The sequence below is a fragment of the Sciurus carolinensis genome, chromosome 1 (genome assembly GCF_902686445.1).
Source record: "Sciurus carolinensis chromosome 1, mSciCar1.2, whole genome shotgun sequence".
Lineage (NCBI taxonomy): Eukaryota > Metazoa > Chordata > Mammalia > Rodentia > Sciuridae > Sciurus > Sciurus carolinensis.
In genome coordinates, this window is record NC_062213.1 from 129100616 (window position 1) to 129122807 (window position 22192).

The 22192-nt window shown below is 33.3% G+C and overlaps 1 protein-coding gene across 3 annotated transcripts in view; it reads right to left on the reverse strand.

Moving 5' to 3' along the window:
• Positions 1–419: 419 nt before the first annotated feature.
• The window catches only part of Fnbp1l (formin binding protein 1 like), a 120910-nt gene continuing 99137 nt past the window's right edge, over positions 420–22192 (reverse strand). Inside the window, exons 10-16 of one of the 3 annotated variants that reach the window (XM_047547348.1) lie at positions 20726–20884; positions 15810–15824; positions 12046–12155; positions 7773–7905; positions 6972–7066; positions 3686–3831; positions 1399–2246 (exon numbers count right to left, since the gene is read on the reverse strand). In XM_047547348.1, coding sequence (XP_047403304.1) covers positions 2068–2246; positions 3686–3831; positions 6972–7066; positions 7773–7905; positions 12046–12155; positions 15810–15824; positions 20726–20884 — 837 coding nt within the window. In that variant the 3' untranslated portion in view covers positions 1399–2067. Of the gene's footprint in view, positions 555–1398; positions 2247–3685; positions 3832–6971; positions 7067–7772; positions 7906–12045; positions 12156–15809; positions 15825–20725; positions 20885–22192 lie in introns of those variants that run through there. The other 2 variants (XM_047547345.1, XM_047547342.1) reach the window with 2 other exon arrangements.

Here is a 22192-nt window from a genome sequence, read left to right on the forward strand (position 1 = left end):
AACAAAACAAAGGCTTTGACATAAACAAGGGATTATAAAGACATGCCTGAAAAATCTAAGTCTGATCACTTCTAGACATGCAACAGGATGTTAAGCAAGCATGGAGATGGCGCAGGCAGACATTGACACATGGCAAGGATTCTAACAGACAATGGGTCTAAAAACCAATTAAAATAGAGCTGGATGGAGACAGTCTTATTAAGACAATCAAATATAAGACAAATTTTTATGACAGCTCTGCATTCTTTGTGATTTGGATGCCAGTAAAATAAATGGAAAAAAAGGGTCAGCCATTATTGGCCCTTTTCTTTCTTCTATGTTAATTGTGAACTAGGTATTTAAGGATTGGTATTATAACAATTTTTTAAAACAATGTATGGAAGTGCTAATGAAGTTAGTAAAAAAAAAAAAAAAAAAAAAAGTCTGCATGCACTCATGCAACTTGCTTCTCTCACTCTTTGTGCCTGACAACTCTAATACCCTCCCCCCAAAAGCAGCTGCATGTAACCTCCTTCAACATCTTGCCCATTTCCTCAGAAACCCTCTTCAGGAACCTGCAGTCCAGGAGGAAAAAGAAAAGAAGAATTACTGAAGACCTTTGGTAAAACCAAAAGGGGTGTTCAGCTTAAAGTGTCTGTCCCAAATGTCTCTACAATCATTATAGTCAGCTACTGAAAATACCAGAAAAATGTGAAACATGAGCAAAATCAAGGACCAATCTCATTGCTTCCTCCCTTTGCTTCCCCACACAATTAATTCAGGGTGTGATCATATGACTAGCACACACAATACTTGATTGTACAGTGTTTCCAACAAATGCCTGCTGAAATTAATTGGAAAAAAAAAATCTATTTTAATAACTGCTGATCTAGCTAAAATGAGGCCATAAATGGTAGCACAGATATCTTCCCTCAGCTTAGTCAAAAAAGTTGTTTCACTTATAAAAGTAAACATTGCCAGTAGTTCTCCATTCAAGATTTCCTCTACCTTCACTGATTTAGAATACATTTTCCTGCTAAATGCTAAATAATCACTAAAATGATATTCCCCAAAAACATTTGCAAGATGAAAAACACAGCATAAGATTAATTTGGAAGGAATTTTGTGCATTACTGAAAATTACCAGTAAATCTGGAAACATTTTCAGGTCTTAAAGCTATTTTATTCAGATAAGAGCTAGACCAGGCAGGGCATAGTGGCACATGCCTGTAATCCTAGCAACCGAGGAGGTTGAGGCAGGAGGATCACAAATTAATTGCTGAAATTAATTGGAAAAAAATCTATTTTAATAACTGCTGATCCATTTGTGGCTGAGGCCATAAATGGTAAGAACTGTGAATGCATGCTAGCATGGCAAGAGGCCCTGGGTTCAATCCCTTGTATCACAAGGGAAAAAAAAAAAAAAAAAAAAAAAAAAAGAGAGAGAGAGAGAGCTAGACCAGGTGATACATTTTGTAGATTTCTTGATTAAACTACTACTTAGATTATAAACTAAGTGCTTATTTTCTTCCTTTAGGAAACCAATGTTAAGAATAGGGAGGAAAATGAAAATGATTATGCTATTATCTAACTATTACTTTTTTCCCTAAATACTGAAGCTACAAATTCAAACACCTACAACAAATCACTCTTTTTGGAAGTCAATTTTCTACAGCATTTCAGAGCAGTTTTACTTATGTGAATTCACCAGTCACTGTGTCTTCTGAAGTAAAGCAGATGGGGGAGCATTCTACCTATGGATTCCTTCCCAATAAGCCAAATTCTATATTTATAAGGCAGAAAAACACAAATCCTTCACAGAGACTTAAGCAGGACATAAAGCAAAGGCATCAATTAAGCTTCACACAACATTACTCAAACAGAAAGGCATCACAAAAACAGCCTCTTGTGATATTCACATCTTTTAAGATCAAGCCTGCATTCAGCTCACATAGTGAACAATAAATTGGGATGCCCTTTTAGGTTTTCTTATTTTTTCTGACCTGTTGAATGTGTTTTCATTTTATGTTATCATTTATATCATACCATTTATTTATGTCATACATGGCACAAAGATGCCTGGTTAGTTTAGATATAAGTTACTGCACCTTTACTGTTTTTCTCTAGAGTTACATCTATGTATGATGTCGGAACGTAGCCCTCTTCACCATTCTGTCTCCTGGCTCTTGTCCATCCATCACCTTTGTCCTCCTCAATAATGTATAGAACTTCACCTTCTTTCATTGCCAGAGTACCTTCATTATGTCCTAGATGAGAGTTTTCACAGCACAAGCATAATTTAAGCACAGTGATTATTTTTAATAAAAGTTTTAAATACACAAAAATACATAAATCCTAGATTTCAATATACCTACCCATGAGCTCACTGATTCTCACTAGCAATAATATTTCTATAATGTTTTCTAGTTTATCCAACACTTTCACACACTTTCTCATTTGAACTACACATAAACCTATTACCCCTATGCAAAAGATGAAGTGAGGTACAGTGACATGGGATTTGACAAGGTATTCTAACTTCTATTTTACTATTCCAATTGTAATACTTTCCTGATTTGGAGTACTGCTACTATCAAAAATTCACAAGGTATGGTTCAGGAAAATAATAACAGGACAGTAGGAAGGTGGGAAGAAAAAAAGGATATAGTTTGAAGAAAACAGAAAAATACAGATTTAACTATGGTGATAGCAGAAGCAGAATAACTCCAAAGCACAAACTTCAAGACCTCATCAGTCTCAGGATTCCCTTTCTTTCATCACCCTCAACTACTCTCAATCTCCCAACAGTGTTCCTAAGTAAAATCCTCATTCAACATATGCTAAAATCCTTTCCTACTCTCTAGAATACATTAGAAAACTCTCAAATCTAATATATTTGCTCAGAATGAGGAGTAACTAAAGATATTTTATGAGTTTATATTTTGGCTATGCTGGGAATCACACCCAGGGCCTCAAACACGATAGGCATGCACTTGAACACTAACTACTTTCCCAACCTCTTTACTAAATTTCAAAAACAACACAATGGGTGGGTGAAGAAAGACCTTACACTACCTATCATTTTACAACTTATTTATGAAGATGTTACTCTGCTCTTGTGTTAATTAAGAAAAGGATTTTTCAGGGTCCAAAAAGAAGGAAGGATAATTAAAAACCTGCAGCAGAAAGCCAAAAAGCCTTACTTCCCTCACAAAATTTATTTCCAAATACCACAGAAGAGCTGGCATTGTCAGAAGCTACCACTTTCTCTCCAGCTTTCACCTGAAATGGTGGCCTGCAGTTAGGATATAATGATAGCATTCAACCATGCTTTACACCGGTCTCTCTATGTTAATAAACTGCAAGGAACATGAAGTGACATCTGCCAGCTATCCACTTCCTAGATTGGGTTATATGCCAAGGTGCTTCAACTATGTTGAACACATGAAAGTATTAGTAAGTTCTGGAGAGATATTCTGTATCGACCAAAGTTGACAGAAAATAACCTAAATTAGGCGTTAATAACAGGTAATTTTCTTTCAATTCCAGGTGTGGAAAAAATAATAATTAAAACAAAAGTATACATATTAATGAAGTGGAGTTACAATTTTCTGATAATGTATTATTCAGCTAAGGACTAAAGTAAGTGACAATGCACTTAGACTTTAAGGAACCTATTTTATCAAATATAATAAGAACATCATACCATCAAAAGGGTAGATAGCTTTGCAATGTCCAATAGCAGGCAAGGGGTCATCATCCTCAAATTCATCATCAAACTCATGGTGACCATGCTGTTGAGGTGGCCCACGGACTTCTTGGTTTGCATCATCAGTGTAACTTCCCTCAGGACTAAAAACCACAAATTATCTTTGTCAAGTATCACAAACATGAGAACTCTTCACCTATTATCTATAAAAGTTGATCTAAGGATCAGTTCAGAAAATCAGATATAGATGACATGATTTCACATTAAGCCCTATTTTTTTAAATGTTGACTATATAAATTGAAGCTGAAACTTTCTGAAATTAAAAAAAAAATTAAAAGATTACAATGATCCAGGCACACAGGAATATTCAGTAAGTACATCTCACTATCACTGGGGTCTAAAGATAAAATGGAAAAATGTAGTAGTTGTCTTCCATCATACCAGATCCGTCACAAAAAGAAAAACTACAATATCTCTGGGAACCTACCCTGCCCATAAAGTAATTTCTAGTGTGGATCCAGAGAGGATGACATGAGCACAGTACTTGTGTGATGGGAATGAACATTTTATCAACCGTGCTATAACTCAATCAGGAATAAGCAGTACATAGAGAACTCTGCCTGAGACTGCTAGAAAAGAAGTTCACCCGCTTTTCACTTTGAACCTGGAGGTAAACTGCCTAGAGCTTTGGAGGATCACCAAACAGAGCCTAAAATGAAGTCAACACTTAAGGGACAGCTGAGAGATAGAAAGAAACCAAGACCTACGGATGTCATCTGGGTTCTCCTTCAAATAATCCAGTGAAACCCATTTTTACTCTAAGCTGATTATGAGAGTATTCATTCTGCTACTTAAAGTCAAGAGACTCCTAATGAAAACAAAACAAAGTTAATTTCCAATTAACCATGGTACTGGGGAAGTTAATAACTTAGAAAATCCAAAAGAACAGATACGACAAAAGCATTTTTAAAAATATTTTATATCGATGAAAAAAATGTTAAAAAGTTTTTGCTAAAATATTAAGTTACTGAATGGAAAAATTTTAGGATTTGATTTAGCAACACTTTCAGTGAGGCCAAAAGCCACATTTTTATATAACACATGCCAGAAAGACTAATCTGGTTTTATCTAATACCAAAACAAAAACAAAAGACAACAGTTATTTGTGTGTTCTTTTTAAATTTTATTTTGATGTAGGGTCTCATTAAGTTGCCCAGGTTGGCCTTGAACTTGTGATCCTCTTGCCTCAGCTTCCTGAGTAGCTGGGATTACAGGTATGCACCACTGTATCTAGCCTGAGGATCTCTCTTGAGGCTACTGAAGATACGAATTGTTTTAAGAAGTGATGGGGAGGACTGGGGTTGTGGCTCAGTGGTAGAGAGCACTTGCTTAGCATGTGTGAAGCACTGGGTTCGATTGTCAGCACCACATACAAATAAATAAATAAAGGTTCATGCAAATCAAAACCACCCTAAGATTCCATCTCACCCCAATTAGAATGGCGATTATCAAGAATACAAGCAACAACAGGGGTTGGCGAGGATGTGGGGAGAAAGGTACACTCATACATTGCTCGTGGGGCTGCAAACTAGTGCAGCCACTCTGGAAAGCAGTGTGGAGACTCCTTAGAAAACTTGGAATGGAACCACCATTTGACCCAGCTATCCCACTCCTTGGCCTATACCCAAAGGACTTAAAATCAGCATACTACAGAGATATAGCCACATCAATGTTCATAGCTGCTCAGTTCACAAAAGCCAGATTGTGGAACCAACCGAGATGTCCTTCAGTTGATGAATGGGTAAAGAAAATGTGGTATATATATACAATGGAATATTACTCAGCCATGAAGAATGATAAAATTATGGCATTTGCAGGCAAATGGATGAAATTGGAGAATATCATGCTAAGTGAGATAAGCCAATCTCAAAAAACCAAAGGACGAATGATATCGCTAATAAGTGGATGATGACACATAATGGGGGTGGGAGGGGTTAGTGTTAGGGTTAGAGTTAGGGTTAGGGAGGGGGGCAAGAATGGAGGAAGGAAGAACTGTATAGAGGGAAAAGAGGGGTGGGAGGGGTGGGGGGAAGGGAAAAAATAACAGAATGAATCAAACAACATTACCCTATGTAAATTTATGATTACACAAATGGTATGCCTTTACGCCATGTGCAGGCAGAGAAACAACATGTATCCCATTTGTTTACAATAAATAAATAAATAAAGGTTCATTAACGACTAATAAAAATATTAAAAAAAAGTGATGGGGAGAGAGAGAAAATGAAGGAACTAATATTTGAGAAGGACATACTACCATATGCTTTATGTATTATTGCCTGTATTACTAAGAACACTGTAGGATGGGTACTTGAACCTCAATTATATATTTCAGAAAACTGAGATGTGGGAAATATTAAAAATGAACTTGTTCAAATTACACTGTGATTAAATAATAAACCAAAATATTCAAATTCTTCTCTAAGATGAACCCTAATTTGTGGAATTTTTACTATGGAGAAATATATATGTATGTATGAACATACATATATATTAATTACATGAAGTGATGCGAAAACATGGAAACCTGGCAAAATGCCAAGTTAGAAGTGGTGGTCTAAACTAACAACATACACCCCTCCCTGCTTTTTTCCACAAAATTTTGAGTAACTAACAAAATTTTTCTTCAGCATAAGTTACCCAATTCCAACTGAATGACTGGCCACAAGCACATGAAGCCCTTAGCACAATGCCTGGCATACTCTAGACCCCAGGTGTAATAAATGCCAGTTATTTGGACAAAGGAGAAGAAATTAAGTAGCTCAGTGTGACTTCTAATACTCAAAAAGCCATTTTATTTTGGGTTGGAGGAAGAAAGAGAAACATTTCCCAAAAGTTTCATAATTTTATTTTTTTTCTCAATGGGCTCCCATGCAAAAAACAAACAAATAAAAACTACTGATCTTAAAAATAAAAAAAAAAGTTACCCAGCTCTATCTAAGCCATATGGAAATCTTCCCATGTCTAAGGTTCCTATGATCCAGATTGTAGCTCCAAGAATTTTCTTTGTTCCTAGCTCTGGTTTTGGATGCATGATAGACTAGAATTTAAGGCTACATCTACAACTAATGTTAAAGGTTCAGAAAATTACTTAGGTTCAAGAAAATTAAATTATTAAATGCCAAACTCATTAAATTAGATAACTGTATGAAGTTTAGAACAAAGGGGTGAGGAAAGTTTGGAAAACAGAAGAAACACCTATAAAAATGCAAAAATAGTAACCTTTCTCGTCCCTGTGTAACAAGATGATTTATGTCACTGCTGTGTCGTCTGTCTCCTCTCCCACCTGTTTTGCCTTCAACTTCAGAAAGCCAAGCCTTATGGAAAAAACAAAAAAGAACAAAAAAACCAAGTTCAATAAATTATGTTCAAAAACTCTTAAGATACCCTGCATTTAAAGATGTGACTCAGAGGTAGAGCACTTGCCTCACACATGTAAGGCACTGGGTTTGATCCTCAGCGCCACATAAAATGAATAAATAAAATAATGGTATTGTGTGTATCTACAACTAAAAATAAAAAATTTTTTTAAATGTGCTTTGAGTTTTTATAATTATGTGATTTTTTTTTGGTACCAGGTATTGAACTCAGGGGCACTTAACCACTGAGCCACATCCTCAACCCTTTTTATATTTTATTTAGAGACAGGGTCTCACTAAGTTGCTGAGGCTGGCTTTGAACTCGAGATCTTGCCTCTGTCTCCCCAGTCACAGGGATTACAGGCATGTGCCACTGCACCTGGCCAATTATGTGATTCTTGGAGACAAGAAATCTTTGTTCCAGTTTGGTTAATGATCAACTTTATAGCTCATTTTTAAATAATAGCATAAATATTTAGTTTTATATAAAGGTTTAAAATTAAAAATCAATGAGGCATAAACTAAAGATTATACACCATAATGATATACTTTTTAGAACTTTAAAATTAAATATAAGTACTAGGACATTAATTTTAGCAAAAACCAATTTATCATAACAAAGCTTATGAAAATAATTTATCACAAACAAGTAAACTAAATTTACCTCATTCTTATGGATTTCCATTCTTAGGCGGTCAATGTTATTCATAGTCTCTGCTAATTTAGGCTGCAGACTCCCTGGATCCCCCATTTGTGGATTTTTCTCATATACATCTTTCATTTTGTTGAGTGCATCTCTGAAAAGGAGAAGGAAATCACAGTTTTATTCACTTCATGTGCTTCTATTTTATTTATTTTTAAAAATATTTTTAGTTGTAGATGAATACAATACCTTTATTTATTTTTATGTGGTGCTGAGGATCGAACCCAGTGCCTCTTATGTGTGAGGTAAGCACTCCACCACTGAGTCATAACCCCAGCCCCTCATGTGCTTTTAGATAAGAGTTTCATTTGACTTTGGGAATTCAAGTGCAGCTTAATCTTAAGTAGTTGCATCTCTTTAAAGTTTAGTCAAATATTATCTAATTAAAGACAATTTGCATAAAGCTTATGATGTATACAGAGTTAGTGATTTATGGAAATTTTAAATTTAAAAAACTTGTAATACTAAAACAGAGTAAGTTCATTTTTCTTAAAGGAAATTATATATGCATGTGTATAGACATACATATATATGCCTATATATATTTATATAAACATATACACACATACGCACATAAAAGTTTTACAAAACAGTTGGCAAAATATTCAAATATTTTTAAGCCCATTATGTTCCAAATGAAATTCATATTCCTACCCAGCTACTCTATTCAACCAGTGTTCCTTATCCCAGTTCACACATCACCACTATCTTCCCACTCATCTATGCTAGAAATAGGAATACCATTTTAATTTGCCCCCTTCCCTCTACTATCAGTCATTTGCTGATTCCTCTTAACCCATCTCCTCTTCTCTAATCACCCTACAACGTTATGCCCAATCACAGCTCCTTGACTCTAACATCTGACACTATTAACTAACATGTCTTTTCCTTCTTGACCTAGAGGTTACATTTTCTTTCTCTCCTCCTCAGTTCTGCTTTCTTATAATGTCTCTCATTGCCTCCTTCTCCTTCTTTAACTTTTAAATGTCTGTTACATAAAATGACAGAGGTTTCTTCTCATCTCAACCTACACTCCTCTTTGAAGAAGCTTTCTTACTGTTTTAATACCACCTATCTTCAGAAGATTCTGAAATGTATATCCTCTTTCTCTCTCAAGTCCTAGATTTATATTTCCAAACTCAACTGTACACTTCCAATATTTTTTCACATATTTCAAAAATTAACATAAATAAAACCATTATCTTTGCCCTAAATTTGTTTTTCTTACTGTTTCAATTAATTCTACATTACTATCCTGAGCTATAAGGCATTAAAATCTCTTGTTTTTCTCTCCTCTGATATCCAATCAGGTAAAAAGTTCACCCTACTTTGCTTTTAAATGATTCCTGTCTATTCCTCCTTTCTGTTCCATGCCACGATTTAATCTAGGTTCTTGGCATCACTCACAGGAACTGTTATGAAATTCCCTAACTAGTGTCCCTATCTCTAATATCCTTCGTTGTCTACTCTTCATAGAACTTTTACCTTTCTTTAGAATACAGAGTTGCTTAGAGCACTTGCCTAGCATGCATGAAGCCATAGGTTCAATCCCCAGTACTATCCCCCCCAAAAAAAGTCAGAATTCCCCAATATCTACAGCACTCCACAAAAGAGCATTCAAGACTTTTCTTAAGTCGTCTTACATCTTTTCACCCTCATTCTCTGATAATACAGTCCATATAATTTTTAATAAAGTTTTCCTGGATTAGAAAGAATTCCAAACCTCAGCAAGAACACATTTCTGTGCTTTTATTCTTGCCTCTCCCCACACCCCTGAATGCTTCTTCCCTTCCTCACTTTCTTCTTTAATTAACAAAATCCTATTCTATTAACGTTCAATTCCAATGCTTCAGCTTGTTGAAGACAAGCTGGCTAGCGTTGCAATGTTAACTCTGACATTTCCCAGCTATCTAATCTTAGATAAAAAATGTATTTATTTCATACCCGGTTTCTTCATCTACATGATAGGAATGACAACTTCAGAGGGCTATTTTCAAGAATTCAAAAATGTGTTGCATGTAAAATGCCTAGCTCAGTACCTGGTACAAAATAATCCTTCCATAAACATTTATTTCCTAGACCACAGTCCTCTCTTCCCAACTCTCTCCCCAGGTGAAGTCTTTCCTAAATAGCTCAGTAAAACTTCATCATTCTTTCCTCTAAGTTCCCTTAGAAGTTTGTATCTCATATTAGCAGCTATCACAATCCAGCGTGGGTAAAAATTAAGTTGTCAGTCTTGTTCTCCATTTAAAGTGTGAACTTCTTAGGATCAAGGACTATGTTTTCTTTATTTTTATATTTTCTTCTCTAGTCCTCACACAGGCTATTATAAATGGTAAGCATGAAATATTAGACCTAATGTTATAATTTTCCAGACTATTTATATACTGCTCAAGTAAATACTTTAAACATCCTAAAATTCTTTATACTAATACAGTTTATGTTCATTTTTCAGTTTCTGTACTTGCAAATTTGTCTGTTAAAATTTATTTGTAATCCCCAAACTGGTATTCAAAGTGCTTTCCTGGTCACTTATGGACACACACAAGTCAGAGAAATATTTGAGTCACTGGAGGAACATTCACATTTCCAGCTGTCGTCATGCAAGGAGATACTTTGCCTTCTTGTTTTTGCTCTCATATTCTGAACAAGTGGCCTTTTTGCAACCTGTTTATGTAGTGCCATGTTCTTCACAATTTTTGTGCTTTTGGTTGGTGATATGGATGTTTACAATGGCTCCCATACACAGTGCTAAAGTGTTGTCTAGTGTTCCTCAGCACAAGAAGGCTATAATGTTACTTATAGAGAAATCAAGTCTTATGTAAGCATTGTTAAGCATGAGTTACATTGTCATTGGCAGGGTTCAAAGTTAATGAATCAACAATATATATTAAAGAAGGTGTCTTTAGACAGAAACATATATAAAACAAGGCTATGTATCTATCTGTTGATGAAAAGGTTGGACCAGTGGTTACTTGGCACCTAACACTGTATTTCCCTTTCCCCAAGTTTTAGTACTGTTTTAGTATTCAATAATTTAGCGCTCATGGTAACTTTACAGACCATTAGCTACTGTGAATAATGAGCATTGACTGTACTATAAAATTTCATTTATGTATCTATCACACTTGATACAACTTGGGGGGTGGGGTTTACTGGGGGTTGAACCCAAGGGAACTTTACGACTGAGCTACATCTTTAGCCTTTTTGAGACACAGTCTCACTAGGTTGCTCAGGCTGGCCTTGAACTTGCAATCCTTCTGCCTCTGCCTCCAAGTTGTTGAGATTACAGGCATGCAACACCATGCCTGGCTCCTGATACACAATTTTCAACATCAAAACTTCAATCTTCAATCTTTCATACTTAAGTTTAAGTCCCAATATTATGTTCAGTAAGTCACCAATTCATTGTAATCACCCTTTATTCATCATAAATAACTGTGTTCAGTTGAATAAAGGAAAATTTGGAAAAGAAAAAAATTAAAGTACAAGTGAGCAAATATGAAGCTATAAATGATGGAGCAATATCTAACATTTTTTTTTTTTAGTACCAGGGATTGGTGCACTTAACCATTGAGCCACATCCCCAGCCCTTTTTAATATTTTTATTTATAGACAGGGTCTCACTGAGTTGCTCAAGGCCTCTCCAAGTTGCTGAGGCTGGTTTTAAACCTGCGATCTTCCTGCCTCAGTCTTCCGAATCACTGGATACCACTGGGATTATAAGTGTGTGCCACTGCACCCAGTTGCCAACATGTTTTGCAGCCAACAAAATAATTATAGCCTCAGGCTGCTGTTGAACTGAATGTATATAACAATACAAAATAAAAATTTTTCAAGCATAAGAGGTGGTTAGCATTGGTGAAACTACTCTTGAAAACGAATCACAAAGCTATTTTATAAATTTATGGAAGGAATAAGTATGTATTAATAAGCATCTAATCTGTAATTAAACAAAATCCCTGACATTTCATTTTCATCTATGACACAGCAAACAAAATTTTTGCTGGAGTATATATTTCTCTCAAAAGACATTTCAAATAGGATGCCCAATTTTATTCTTTTTGTGTGTGCCTAGAGATCAAAATCAGGTCCCTGTACATGTTAGGCACACACTCTACCACTGAGCTACCTCCCTAGCCTAGGAAGTTACAATTTTGAAACCATCTATATACATATCATTCAAAGTAGATTCTGAAGAAATAATGATAGAATGGATTTAAAGGAACACTACTTTTGGTCTGATTCTTTCTGTAGCTCCCTGTTAAGTTCATCAATGCGCTGCTGCAGTTTTTTGCGTCTCTGTTCTGGTGGCAGATGACTGAAATCTTCTAGTGCTGGGCCCTGAAAAGAAGATCTAAATCATTATTAAAGACATTTTCAGGAAATTTTATTTTTAAAATTTACTATAAAATAAGAATATATGCAAATTTAAAGTTTAATTTCAAATGTCTTAAATAGCCCCCTTTTAAAAAATAAAGAAACAAATCTACATAGATGTGTGTACTGATGAAAGCAATTATATTGAAGAACTCACATTTCAGTCATTTCTTAAAACCATAAAACAAAATATTTAAAAATATAACCAAATATAGATGACTGGTAATTACTAGTATCACATTACTTTCAAGTCTTGGCAGAGTTAAAATGAATACATATGAATTTTCTTACAGCAACAACAACAAAATGGAAACACATAACATTTCTTATCTGTACAAGTTACTTCGAAAACTGCACATCACCACCTTTTCAAATCAAACCCATTGCCATATTTAGGATGCCAAAATGTTCAAACTAAAAACATGTAGAACTTACAAAACTGAGTTCAGTAAGCAACTTACCTCATAAAAACAACTAATTAATGAAATGCACTTCAATACTGCATTATAGTCTTTGATTACATTCATTAAACCATTCTTCAGAATCAAGACATATCTGATCATTAAAAAACAAAAGGTAGAACTATCCAATGAATAACAATTACATTTCTATGTGGAGTATACTTTGCATTTTCCTTACATAAAAACAAATAACATACTTCAGCTATATCTGGAAGAAAGACATAATCCGAAGAAAGGATCTAACCATTCTTTAGGAAGGATTCTTGGTGTCAAAAAGTTTGTTGATTTTTTTTAAATATATTTTTTAGTTGTAGATGGACACAATACCTTTATTTTATTTATATGTTTTTATGTGGTGCTGAAGATCGAACACAGTGCCTCACACATGCTAGGCAAGTGCTCTACCACTAAGACACAATTCCAGCTCCTTTCTTGACGTTCTGAGAGTCGAGAAATTATGTTAAGAAAAAGTGTTGGTATTTAAATGTAAACTTTTTATTCAAATGATGTCTTTTTTCTCTTAAATGTTTTTAGCCACTGTTACTTTAGCTATATTAGAAATTATAACAGAACAAATATTAGCAACTATGAAACCCATTTAATGTTAACATTTATTATTTAGGTACTTCCCAAATTAATGATACCTATTATTTTTCATTTTTCTTTTTTAAAATGGTTATTTTAAGAATATGAATATAGGGCTGGGGATGTGACTCAGTGGTAGCGCACTTGCCTAGCACAAGTGAGGCACTGGGTTCAATCTTCAGCACCACATGTCAATAAATAACAAAAGGTACATCTTCAACCAAAAAAAAAAAAAAAAAAAAAAAACAATGAATATAGTCTAATTTTTTAAAGTGCTTGTCAAAATGGGGAAGAAATGTACTCTTGTCTTCAGGTCACTTATATGCTAAGTAGCTTTGTATTACAATCCATAAGAATGCTTCACTTACTTTTCTTTGTTCCTTTGATATAAGGATTGAACCTAGGGGCACTTAACTACTGTGCCACATCCTCAGTCCTATTTATTTATTTTTAATTTTGAAAAAGAGGCTAGGTTGCTGAGGCTGGCAATCCTCCTACCTTAGTCTCCTGTGTTGCTGGGATTACAAACGTAAGCCATCATGCCCAGCTTATTTTTTATTTTGAAACAGGGTCTCACTAAGGTTGTTAAGGATGACTTTGAACTTGTGATCCTCCTGCTCCCACCTCTCAGACTGCTGGGAATACAGGCATGCACCACCACACCTGGCTTCATTTACCTTTAAAGAAAACTCATTTTTAAGGTGAATCATGACCAAATGTAACATTTAATAACAGAGTCCTTAGAATCATTCTCCAGTGGCCTGCCTACTAAGGATATTCAACAAACTTGCCTACAAAAGGTAAAGCATCCTAAGTATCCTTTGCTTTTTATCTACCAGTCATCAGAGGTAACAATGTCAAGTAACTAAATCTGACCTAATTAAATGAATGGCAAAATTTCCTATTTAAAGTTCTTTTAAATTTAGTAATTTTCAACACAAGCCAGATGTATTCTAATCTGGGGCAGAGGTTTTAAACTATTACGTATGTGCCAAACACAAACTTTTTTAATTTATAGTTTTTAGAATATTTCTGAAAACCTTGAAAATTTCCTTAATGAAGAAATACATGGTGCTGAGGATGTAGCTTGGTGGTGAAGTGCTTGCCTGTTTCAAATCCCAGCACCACAAAAATAAATAAATAAATAAAAATGCCCTAACATAATGGAGAAAACAGTATTTAAAAATAGACATTTCTGCAGTAGGCTTTGGGGGGGGGGGGATTAATATTTAAAAACTGACAATTTCCCAGGAGTAAATCTGCCAGATTTCCACGTATCCCTAATCAAACCTTTTAATCAAATTTATTAACATCAGATTCCTACAGTACCTGCATTCCTCTCATCCCACACACACAGGGTACTGCACACTGAACTCAAGGGTGTTCTACTAAGTTACATCCCCAGTCCTTTATATTTTTTATTATGAAGCACTTTGTCTCACTAAATTGCCCAAGCGGGCCTCAAATTTGCAATCCTTCTGCCTCAGACTCCTAAGTAGCTGAGATTTTAAGTGTGTGGCACTGTGCCTAGCCTAGGCACCCGAATTTCTAATATCCCATTTCAACATTATGACCCACTCTTACATAGAATATGAGAATAAACTCAGTTTCCTATAGATGTAAAGAAGCCCTCTGAGGTAGTTAATAAACTTTCTTACTATAAGGAAATTTTAAAAGGTTAAATTTTAACTGTATAAAAGAGCAGTCTATTTTCCAAAATTTATTTTATACAGCTTCCTATAGAACTCCCAATGATTTTCGTTTAGTTCTTCATAATGCAGCTCCATTAATGTATGAAATAGTGAAAATTTCAATACACACACACACACACAAACACACAGATTATTTGTGTTTCTGTTTCCCTTCAGTGGTACAGAAAAACAGCACTGCCTTCATAATAAAATGAGGTAAATTTTCTTTCTTTTTGGAGAAATCTAACAGTACAGAAGACAAACTCGAATAAACTTTACATGAACTTTTAAAAGAATGCTAAGAATATTTATTTTTGCTAAATTTTTCTTTTGCATATAGCATGAAATTTTGCTCTATCATGTAACCCCCCCCCCTTTTTTTTTTTTACTAGGGATTGAACCCGGGTGCCTAACCACTGAGCCACATCCCCAGCCCTTTTTATGTTTTATTTTGATGCATGGTCTCACTAAGTTCTTTGGGACCTCACCGAATTGCTTAGGTTGGCCTCAAATTTGCAATCCTTTTGCCTCAGTCTCCTGAGTCACTGGGATTACAGGAGTGTACCACCACACCCAGCTCTAACACACATGTAACCCTTAAAATAATATGTAATATAATTTTATTCTTCACTATAACATGACAAGGACTCCACCCAATGACATTTAAAAACTTAATGGTCTATGACAATTAACCACATTATTTTATACTCTATGACACTGAGAGGTACTGGTATATGTTGGACTATGGATCAAATTATAAAAAGAAAAAACACAAGGTGATAATGTGGGATGTACTTTACCACTTGTTTTAAATTAAACAAAACAATGTTTTGAGATTACTTAATGTTGGCACAGTATATATATCAGCACACGAGGCTTACCATCTTCACCGACCACTGAATAGTTCAATGAAAACAGAAAGAAATGGTAAATTATTCACATGAAACTATAATATAGAAGATGCAATAACCTATATTTTATAATATTAAAATAAATCAGGTACATTTCACAATCCAAACAATTATGCCAGAAAAAAAACAATTTTAAGCACATTTTGGAAAAGCAAATTACTTGCAAAAAAAATAATAAAACATACACTGATGATAATGGGCAGATATTTTCTAAGTTTAACTAAAACTCAAAAGTAAAGAGTAATCATTCTATCAGGAACCATGCATTTTCTTTCAGAATTTTTATTTAAGTGGATTTTACTCATACAGCTCTTCATTCTTAAAAATACTAAGCTCTGAAAAGGTGAATATAAAAGATCTAAAATTAGTGATTTAAAAGGACATCTTATGTGAAGTAACTAAAAAAACAGAATGTGCCTTTCCAGTGCATTAAAGAAAACACTGTATCTGGATTTTTATAGTTCGAAAGACTGTTTTGAATTTAAATATATCATGGTTTGGTAAAGGTAACATCTTTACTTCAATTTTAAGGTGCTTTTTTAAATGTACAGAAACTAAAAAAACACATTACCACCACAATTTAATAACTGTTACCCATAATCAAGTTTCCTATACATATTTCCTAACAGACACAAATATATAGATTGAATTTCACTTTGAAAACAAGTTTTTTTTCGGTTTTATTCTGAAATCCATATGCTTGAAAAATAACAATAAAAAACATAACTACAATTTTAGCATTTATTCTTTTTGAAATATGAAACAATCTAAAGAGTCCTACTATGATACTCTTATACTACATAAATACCACCCACAAGTGCACACACACATACAGACATATTCTAAGGGTTAAAAGAATTCTGCAACTGGTGTAACATCTATCATACACAAATACACACACAGTGATCCACAATATGCAGCAAGTTTTACAAAACTAATCTTCACATTCATTGCATTTTAGCTAACAGCTTTAAAACTTTTCATTTTTTCTTATTCTCTAAATCATGACATTTTTTGTTTTGTTTTGTTTTTTGGTAGTATTGAGGATTGAATTCAGGACCTTACACGTGCCATGCAAGCACTCTGTCACTCAACTACATCTCAAAAATTTTATTTTGAGCCAGGGTGTTGCTAAGTTGCCCAAGCAGATCTTGAACTTGTGATCCTCCTGCCATATCTTCCTGAGTAGCTGGGATTACAGGTATGTGCCAAGAAACTGGGCAAAATTATGTTTTAAGAGAAGAGGGTGAAATGTCAGCTATAATTTCACATAAAAAAAAATAATAAATTTTAACAAATATCTGGCAAAAATATCTACCCCTTATCTCTGATGAGTTGGCCACATAATAATGGTTATGACGATAAGAAAAGACATTTGCTATTCATTATCTTTCTGAATTTAGCTTAACATTCTTTAGACTGTCAGTAGTTTCAAGAAAGAAAAACAATTTATTCTGCTATGGAAAAATTGCTGATGAGGGAAAAAATATTCAAATTAAGGAAAGATATTTGTGGCCTTCCTTAAATGTTATTAACAAAATTACATATAGGATAAGAAGCAAAACCGTTTTAGTACTTATTTGACTTTTATAATAATTTTCAACTGCTAAATTTCTCAGTGATGAAGTTTTTTTTCTAATTTTTATAAGAACATCTTTTAGAGAAAAGAGTAAGATAATTATAGGTGAAAAATCAAATGTTTCATTTTTAATTGTTTTTTTTTTTTAATTGTAAAACTTGATGGTATTTTTTTTTTTTTTTTTTTTTTTTTTGGCAGTGCTGGGGATTAAACCCAGGGCCTTGTGCTTGTAAGCAAGCACTCTACCAACTGAGCTATAGCCCCCTTTAATTGGTTTTATTATCAAGTGGAAAATAAATTTATACACTGGCTTTAGGTGAGGATGTAAGAAATTCAATTCTTTGTAAAAATATTAGAAAGATATTTTGTGTATTTTTTAAAGTAAAATATGTTCAATGCAAAGAAACCGTACTCTCATACACAATTATTATATACCTATAAACCAAAAATTTTAATACCCATTACATCTTAATAAATACAAAAGAGCTAAGAGGGAAATTTGGCAATTAAATAATTAGGTGTATTTCACTTTAAAATAGGACAAATTTTGAGAACTATACTCTGAATACTTTAAATCTTAAAAAAATAATTCTGGAAGTCTATTGTCATGAATAATTTAGATGAAAAATGACTCATTATTGCTAGATAATATATTACTTTTAAAAAGAAGTACTAAATAAAGTTCAAGTGAAGTAGTTAGAGTGTACAAATGATTAGTTTGTATATTAGCAGTCAAGTTTGGGTATATTCCCCAAATGTCCATTAATGGTTAGAACTTGATGTCACGGAGGGCAATTATAGATATTCACCCTCAGATAAGATCTACTGGTATCGCTGTTAAACTCAGCAATATTAATCACTATTTCTCATATCCCTACTGACACTAAAACACTAGTTTTCTTTTTAAAACAAAGAAACCCCAGTACCAAAAGGCAGGTGGAGGAGAAAAAGAATAAAGAAAATTTTTAAATTGATAATTTTTTAAAGGCAAAGTTATTTAGGAAAAAAAAGTCCAACTAATATAATTCAAAACAAGAGTTTATGAACTGAATGGTACCAATCACTAGCTTTAAGAAACCTCAAGGCCTATTCTGTAAGCTTAACAGACTGAAAAATCCATGGGAAAAAAAAACAAACTGGCTTATTAAAGCTTACTTTCTTCCTTTTGTGTTTTTCTATATTGACATAATTTTTAAGTAGAATAAAAACATTTCTATGGTTAATTTTGAAAATTTTATCTAGTAAACTAACAAATACCAATCAAAACAAAGAAATTTCTCAACCTCAAATTATAGTATACTTCCCTCCTTGCTCCACTCTCCAATCCCCTAGTTGGTTGGTCTATCATATTTTCTATCTTGCACATAGCTTTCTTCTTTGGTACAATAAATAATACTAAAACTGAGAGGAGATTTCTGCCTTCTAAAACTAGGCCTCTATAAAGACAATGTATGAATATTTTAAATTAAAGAACTATATAAATATAAAACAAATAACCAAGCAAGTAGTTTTAAGTTCTGCAGTTGTAAAAATCTACCTGCAAACTATTAAGTAAGAATAAAGATGACACATATTTAAGCTTCTCTCACATTTCTAATTTTTCATGGAATCATACTTTATATCTCTGACACATAGAGGTAATATGGGAATTAATGCTACCTTCATAACTCAGGAAAAGAAATTCCAAACATGATTCCTTCAAATGTTTCAAACAAGGATTAAGAACTTTTAAAAGTGACAACCAGCATGCCTATAAGTATAATACAAATTTTTCCATTTGCACTATTCAAAAGTCCTACCTATATTGCACACATACAGAATTAGGTAAGGTAGATGCAAAGTAGTTCAAGTCAATGAAAGAAAAAAAGAAGTCAGAAAAAGGAAGTAACACATAGGAACATTTCTGCTGCATTACTGACATCAGTGAGGTTTGTTGTGTTATTTTAAGGGAAATTGTAGTTGATAATGTAATCTTGCCCTAAACAAATAATATATTTGGTTCTCCAAGTGACCAAAATGCACTTTGATGTCAGAAAGGGCTACAGAAAGGAAGAAAAACAGGGAAGAAAAGAAAGGCAGGCAGCACAGGAAAGAGGAAAAGGAAAAAGGAAAGAACCCAACTTTAACATATTAATGTTAATGACTGGACTTCTTATAACACTTGTAAGATTTATCACCTGTGGGTTATCATACCTATGTTTTACAAATAGCCATACAATTCCTATAAGTGAATCTGAATTACTGGTTATGAATATGTAAAGCACATCCTAAAAATAAAACATAAACAAGAAAAATAATAGGATGGAGATACAGGTCAATGGTAGAGCAAATGCTTATTTGCATGCACAAGACCCTGGGAGGGAAGAAAGAAGAGAAGAAGGGAGGGAAGTTGGGAAACAGGAAGTGAAGCCAGGGAGAGAGGGAAATGAGGAAAGCAGGGAGGGAGAAGGGAGAGAAAGAGAAAGGAAGAAGGGAGGAAGGAAAAGAAAAAACCAGCCTCACTAACAAAATGAAATAACATTTACCTGTAGTAAATGGTTGTTACTAAAAAATAATTTAATATTGTATTTGCATTTCACTATTCTATAAATTTTCATTTGCAGAATATCATTAGGAATAAGTAAATGTCAAAAGGCTGGCCAATTAAAAAAAGAATAAAGGGAAAATTCTGATAAAAAATTATTTTTTAGATCAAGAATACAAATTCCATGTAAATATTACTCAATAATACCTAAGTACTTTTATAGGCTTTATAATTTACAAAGTTACCTTTTAATATATTAATTTGATCTATAATCAATCTTTACATTTAATGTACCTATCATTATTTTGTATTAAACAACTGGAAATCATGTTTTGTTTCTAAGAGTTAAATGGGGCAATTAAAATTAAACTTGGCACTTTATTATCAACAATATACTACTTTATAAAGTGGCAGGTAAAGTCAGATTTGGTGACAAATCATTACATGAGTAACTCCAGTGACAAATTACTGAAAGTCTTAAAAATGTAAATACATTACAAGACAATGGTGAACATATAATTTCACATAAACAAAAAAAAAAAAAATAGCTAAAATATGATGGTACCCAGCACCCTCTTTATAACACCATTCTTTTATGGTTGAGCATTTCAAATGTTATAAAGAGGAGTTGTTTTTAACTTTGAGGGCAGCTATACTTAATTCTGTGGTGTTTTAAAACTATGTCTTGACAGGAGAGAGCCTTATAATGAGGGTGGAGAGTATTAAAAGCCACACTACACACACAATAGGCCATCATGCATTTTAACCCATTATTAAACTTACCCCTCTTTTGAGGCTTCTGAAAGAAGGAATTCTGGGCTTCCCTGTTTTTATTTCATTCATACAATAATGCACGGGCTCAATGGAGAATGTGAGAAACTGGGACCCATTAGGAGTACTGGATGTGAATAAACTAGTAGGGGTTAAGGGTGGGGACTGTGGCTAATATGGAAATAAAGAAAGGAATCAATAAGCCAAATGTGCATAGTTTTTTCCTAAATGAAAATTCTAGTTTTGGTAACATACTTTTCATAAAATATACCTTCAATAAATTTTTCTATAAAAATATTATAAGTAAACTCAGTTTTGCCCAAAACTATCATTTTTAAAAGTCAAAATTTTTAAAATATACCATTTCACTTGACCATTTTTTACAAGCTGACAGATTAAAAACAGAGTACACAAATTATAATGTTAGAATAATATGACCTAGATAAAATTCTCTTTGGATTTCTATGATATTCTAGAAATCTAGAATATTAGCACCATCATGGATTCCTATGCAGGTTATACTTAACCTGTATAGGGCAAAACACTATCTATAACTAAAGAAACCATACATAAAATATTAAATGTTTCTGATTATTATCACAAATAAGCAAAAAAAATTTATTATAGTCATGGCTTTCTCCTCAGACTGTATTTCTTCCTTACTTCATCTCTCTTAAATAAACTTCAATATTCTTTATATTCCTTGCATTGTAAAGCTCTCCTAGCTACTCTAATCTGACAAAAAAAAAAAAAGTTCTAACCCCTTAACTTCTTGACTGGACAATATTATTAAGAACATGAATAAAGCCTGGGTGAATTATAATTGTGCTTTTAAATATATTTGTAGGCATATTAATTTGAGTTATATTTTTATCTACACTTATACAAGATCAAAGGAATAAATTAAAATAATCAAATATACTTTAATAAAATATAAACTATATATATAGCAACACTATCAGAATCAACATATAAATAAGAAAGACAAAGCAGTCATCCATTCCATTTGCTAGTCTGCTGGGTTAGGTTTACTTGCCTAAAATAAATAACATGTAAAAGGCTGGGTTTTAACAAGAGTAAAATTCTCTTAGCTAACTAGAGTTTTTTGTTTTTAAACTGCAATTAATCAAGAACACTGAGCTTTTCCCACTAAAAACTCAACAGATGATACAGACAATTAGTACAATCTACAAGATCTAATTTGACATATTATTGTGGTTAATCATTCACTCCAATTGAGGACTGTGATTTTTGTGGTCATTCAGTTAACTTATGTTTCCTTAGAAACTCTGATGGAAACTACACAAAAATAAAATTTCAAAAACATAAAACTAAACTAGATATTAACAACTTAGTTAATATTCTTATTCATTTTAAGTGGTCAAATGTAAAATCTGGAAATAATTTTTTCAGTTTCCTGTAACTGAAAGGTTAAATGAACCATTCAAAGTAAAAATATTTATCCTCCATTAATAGTGA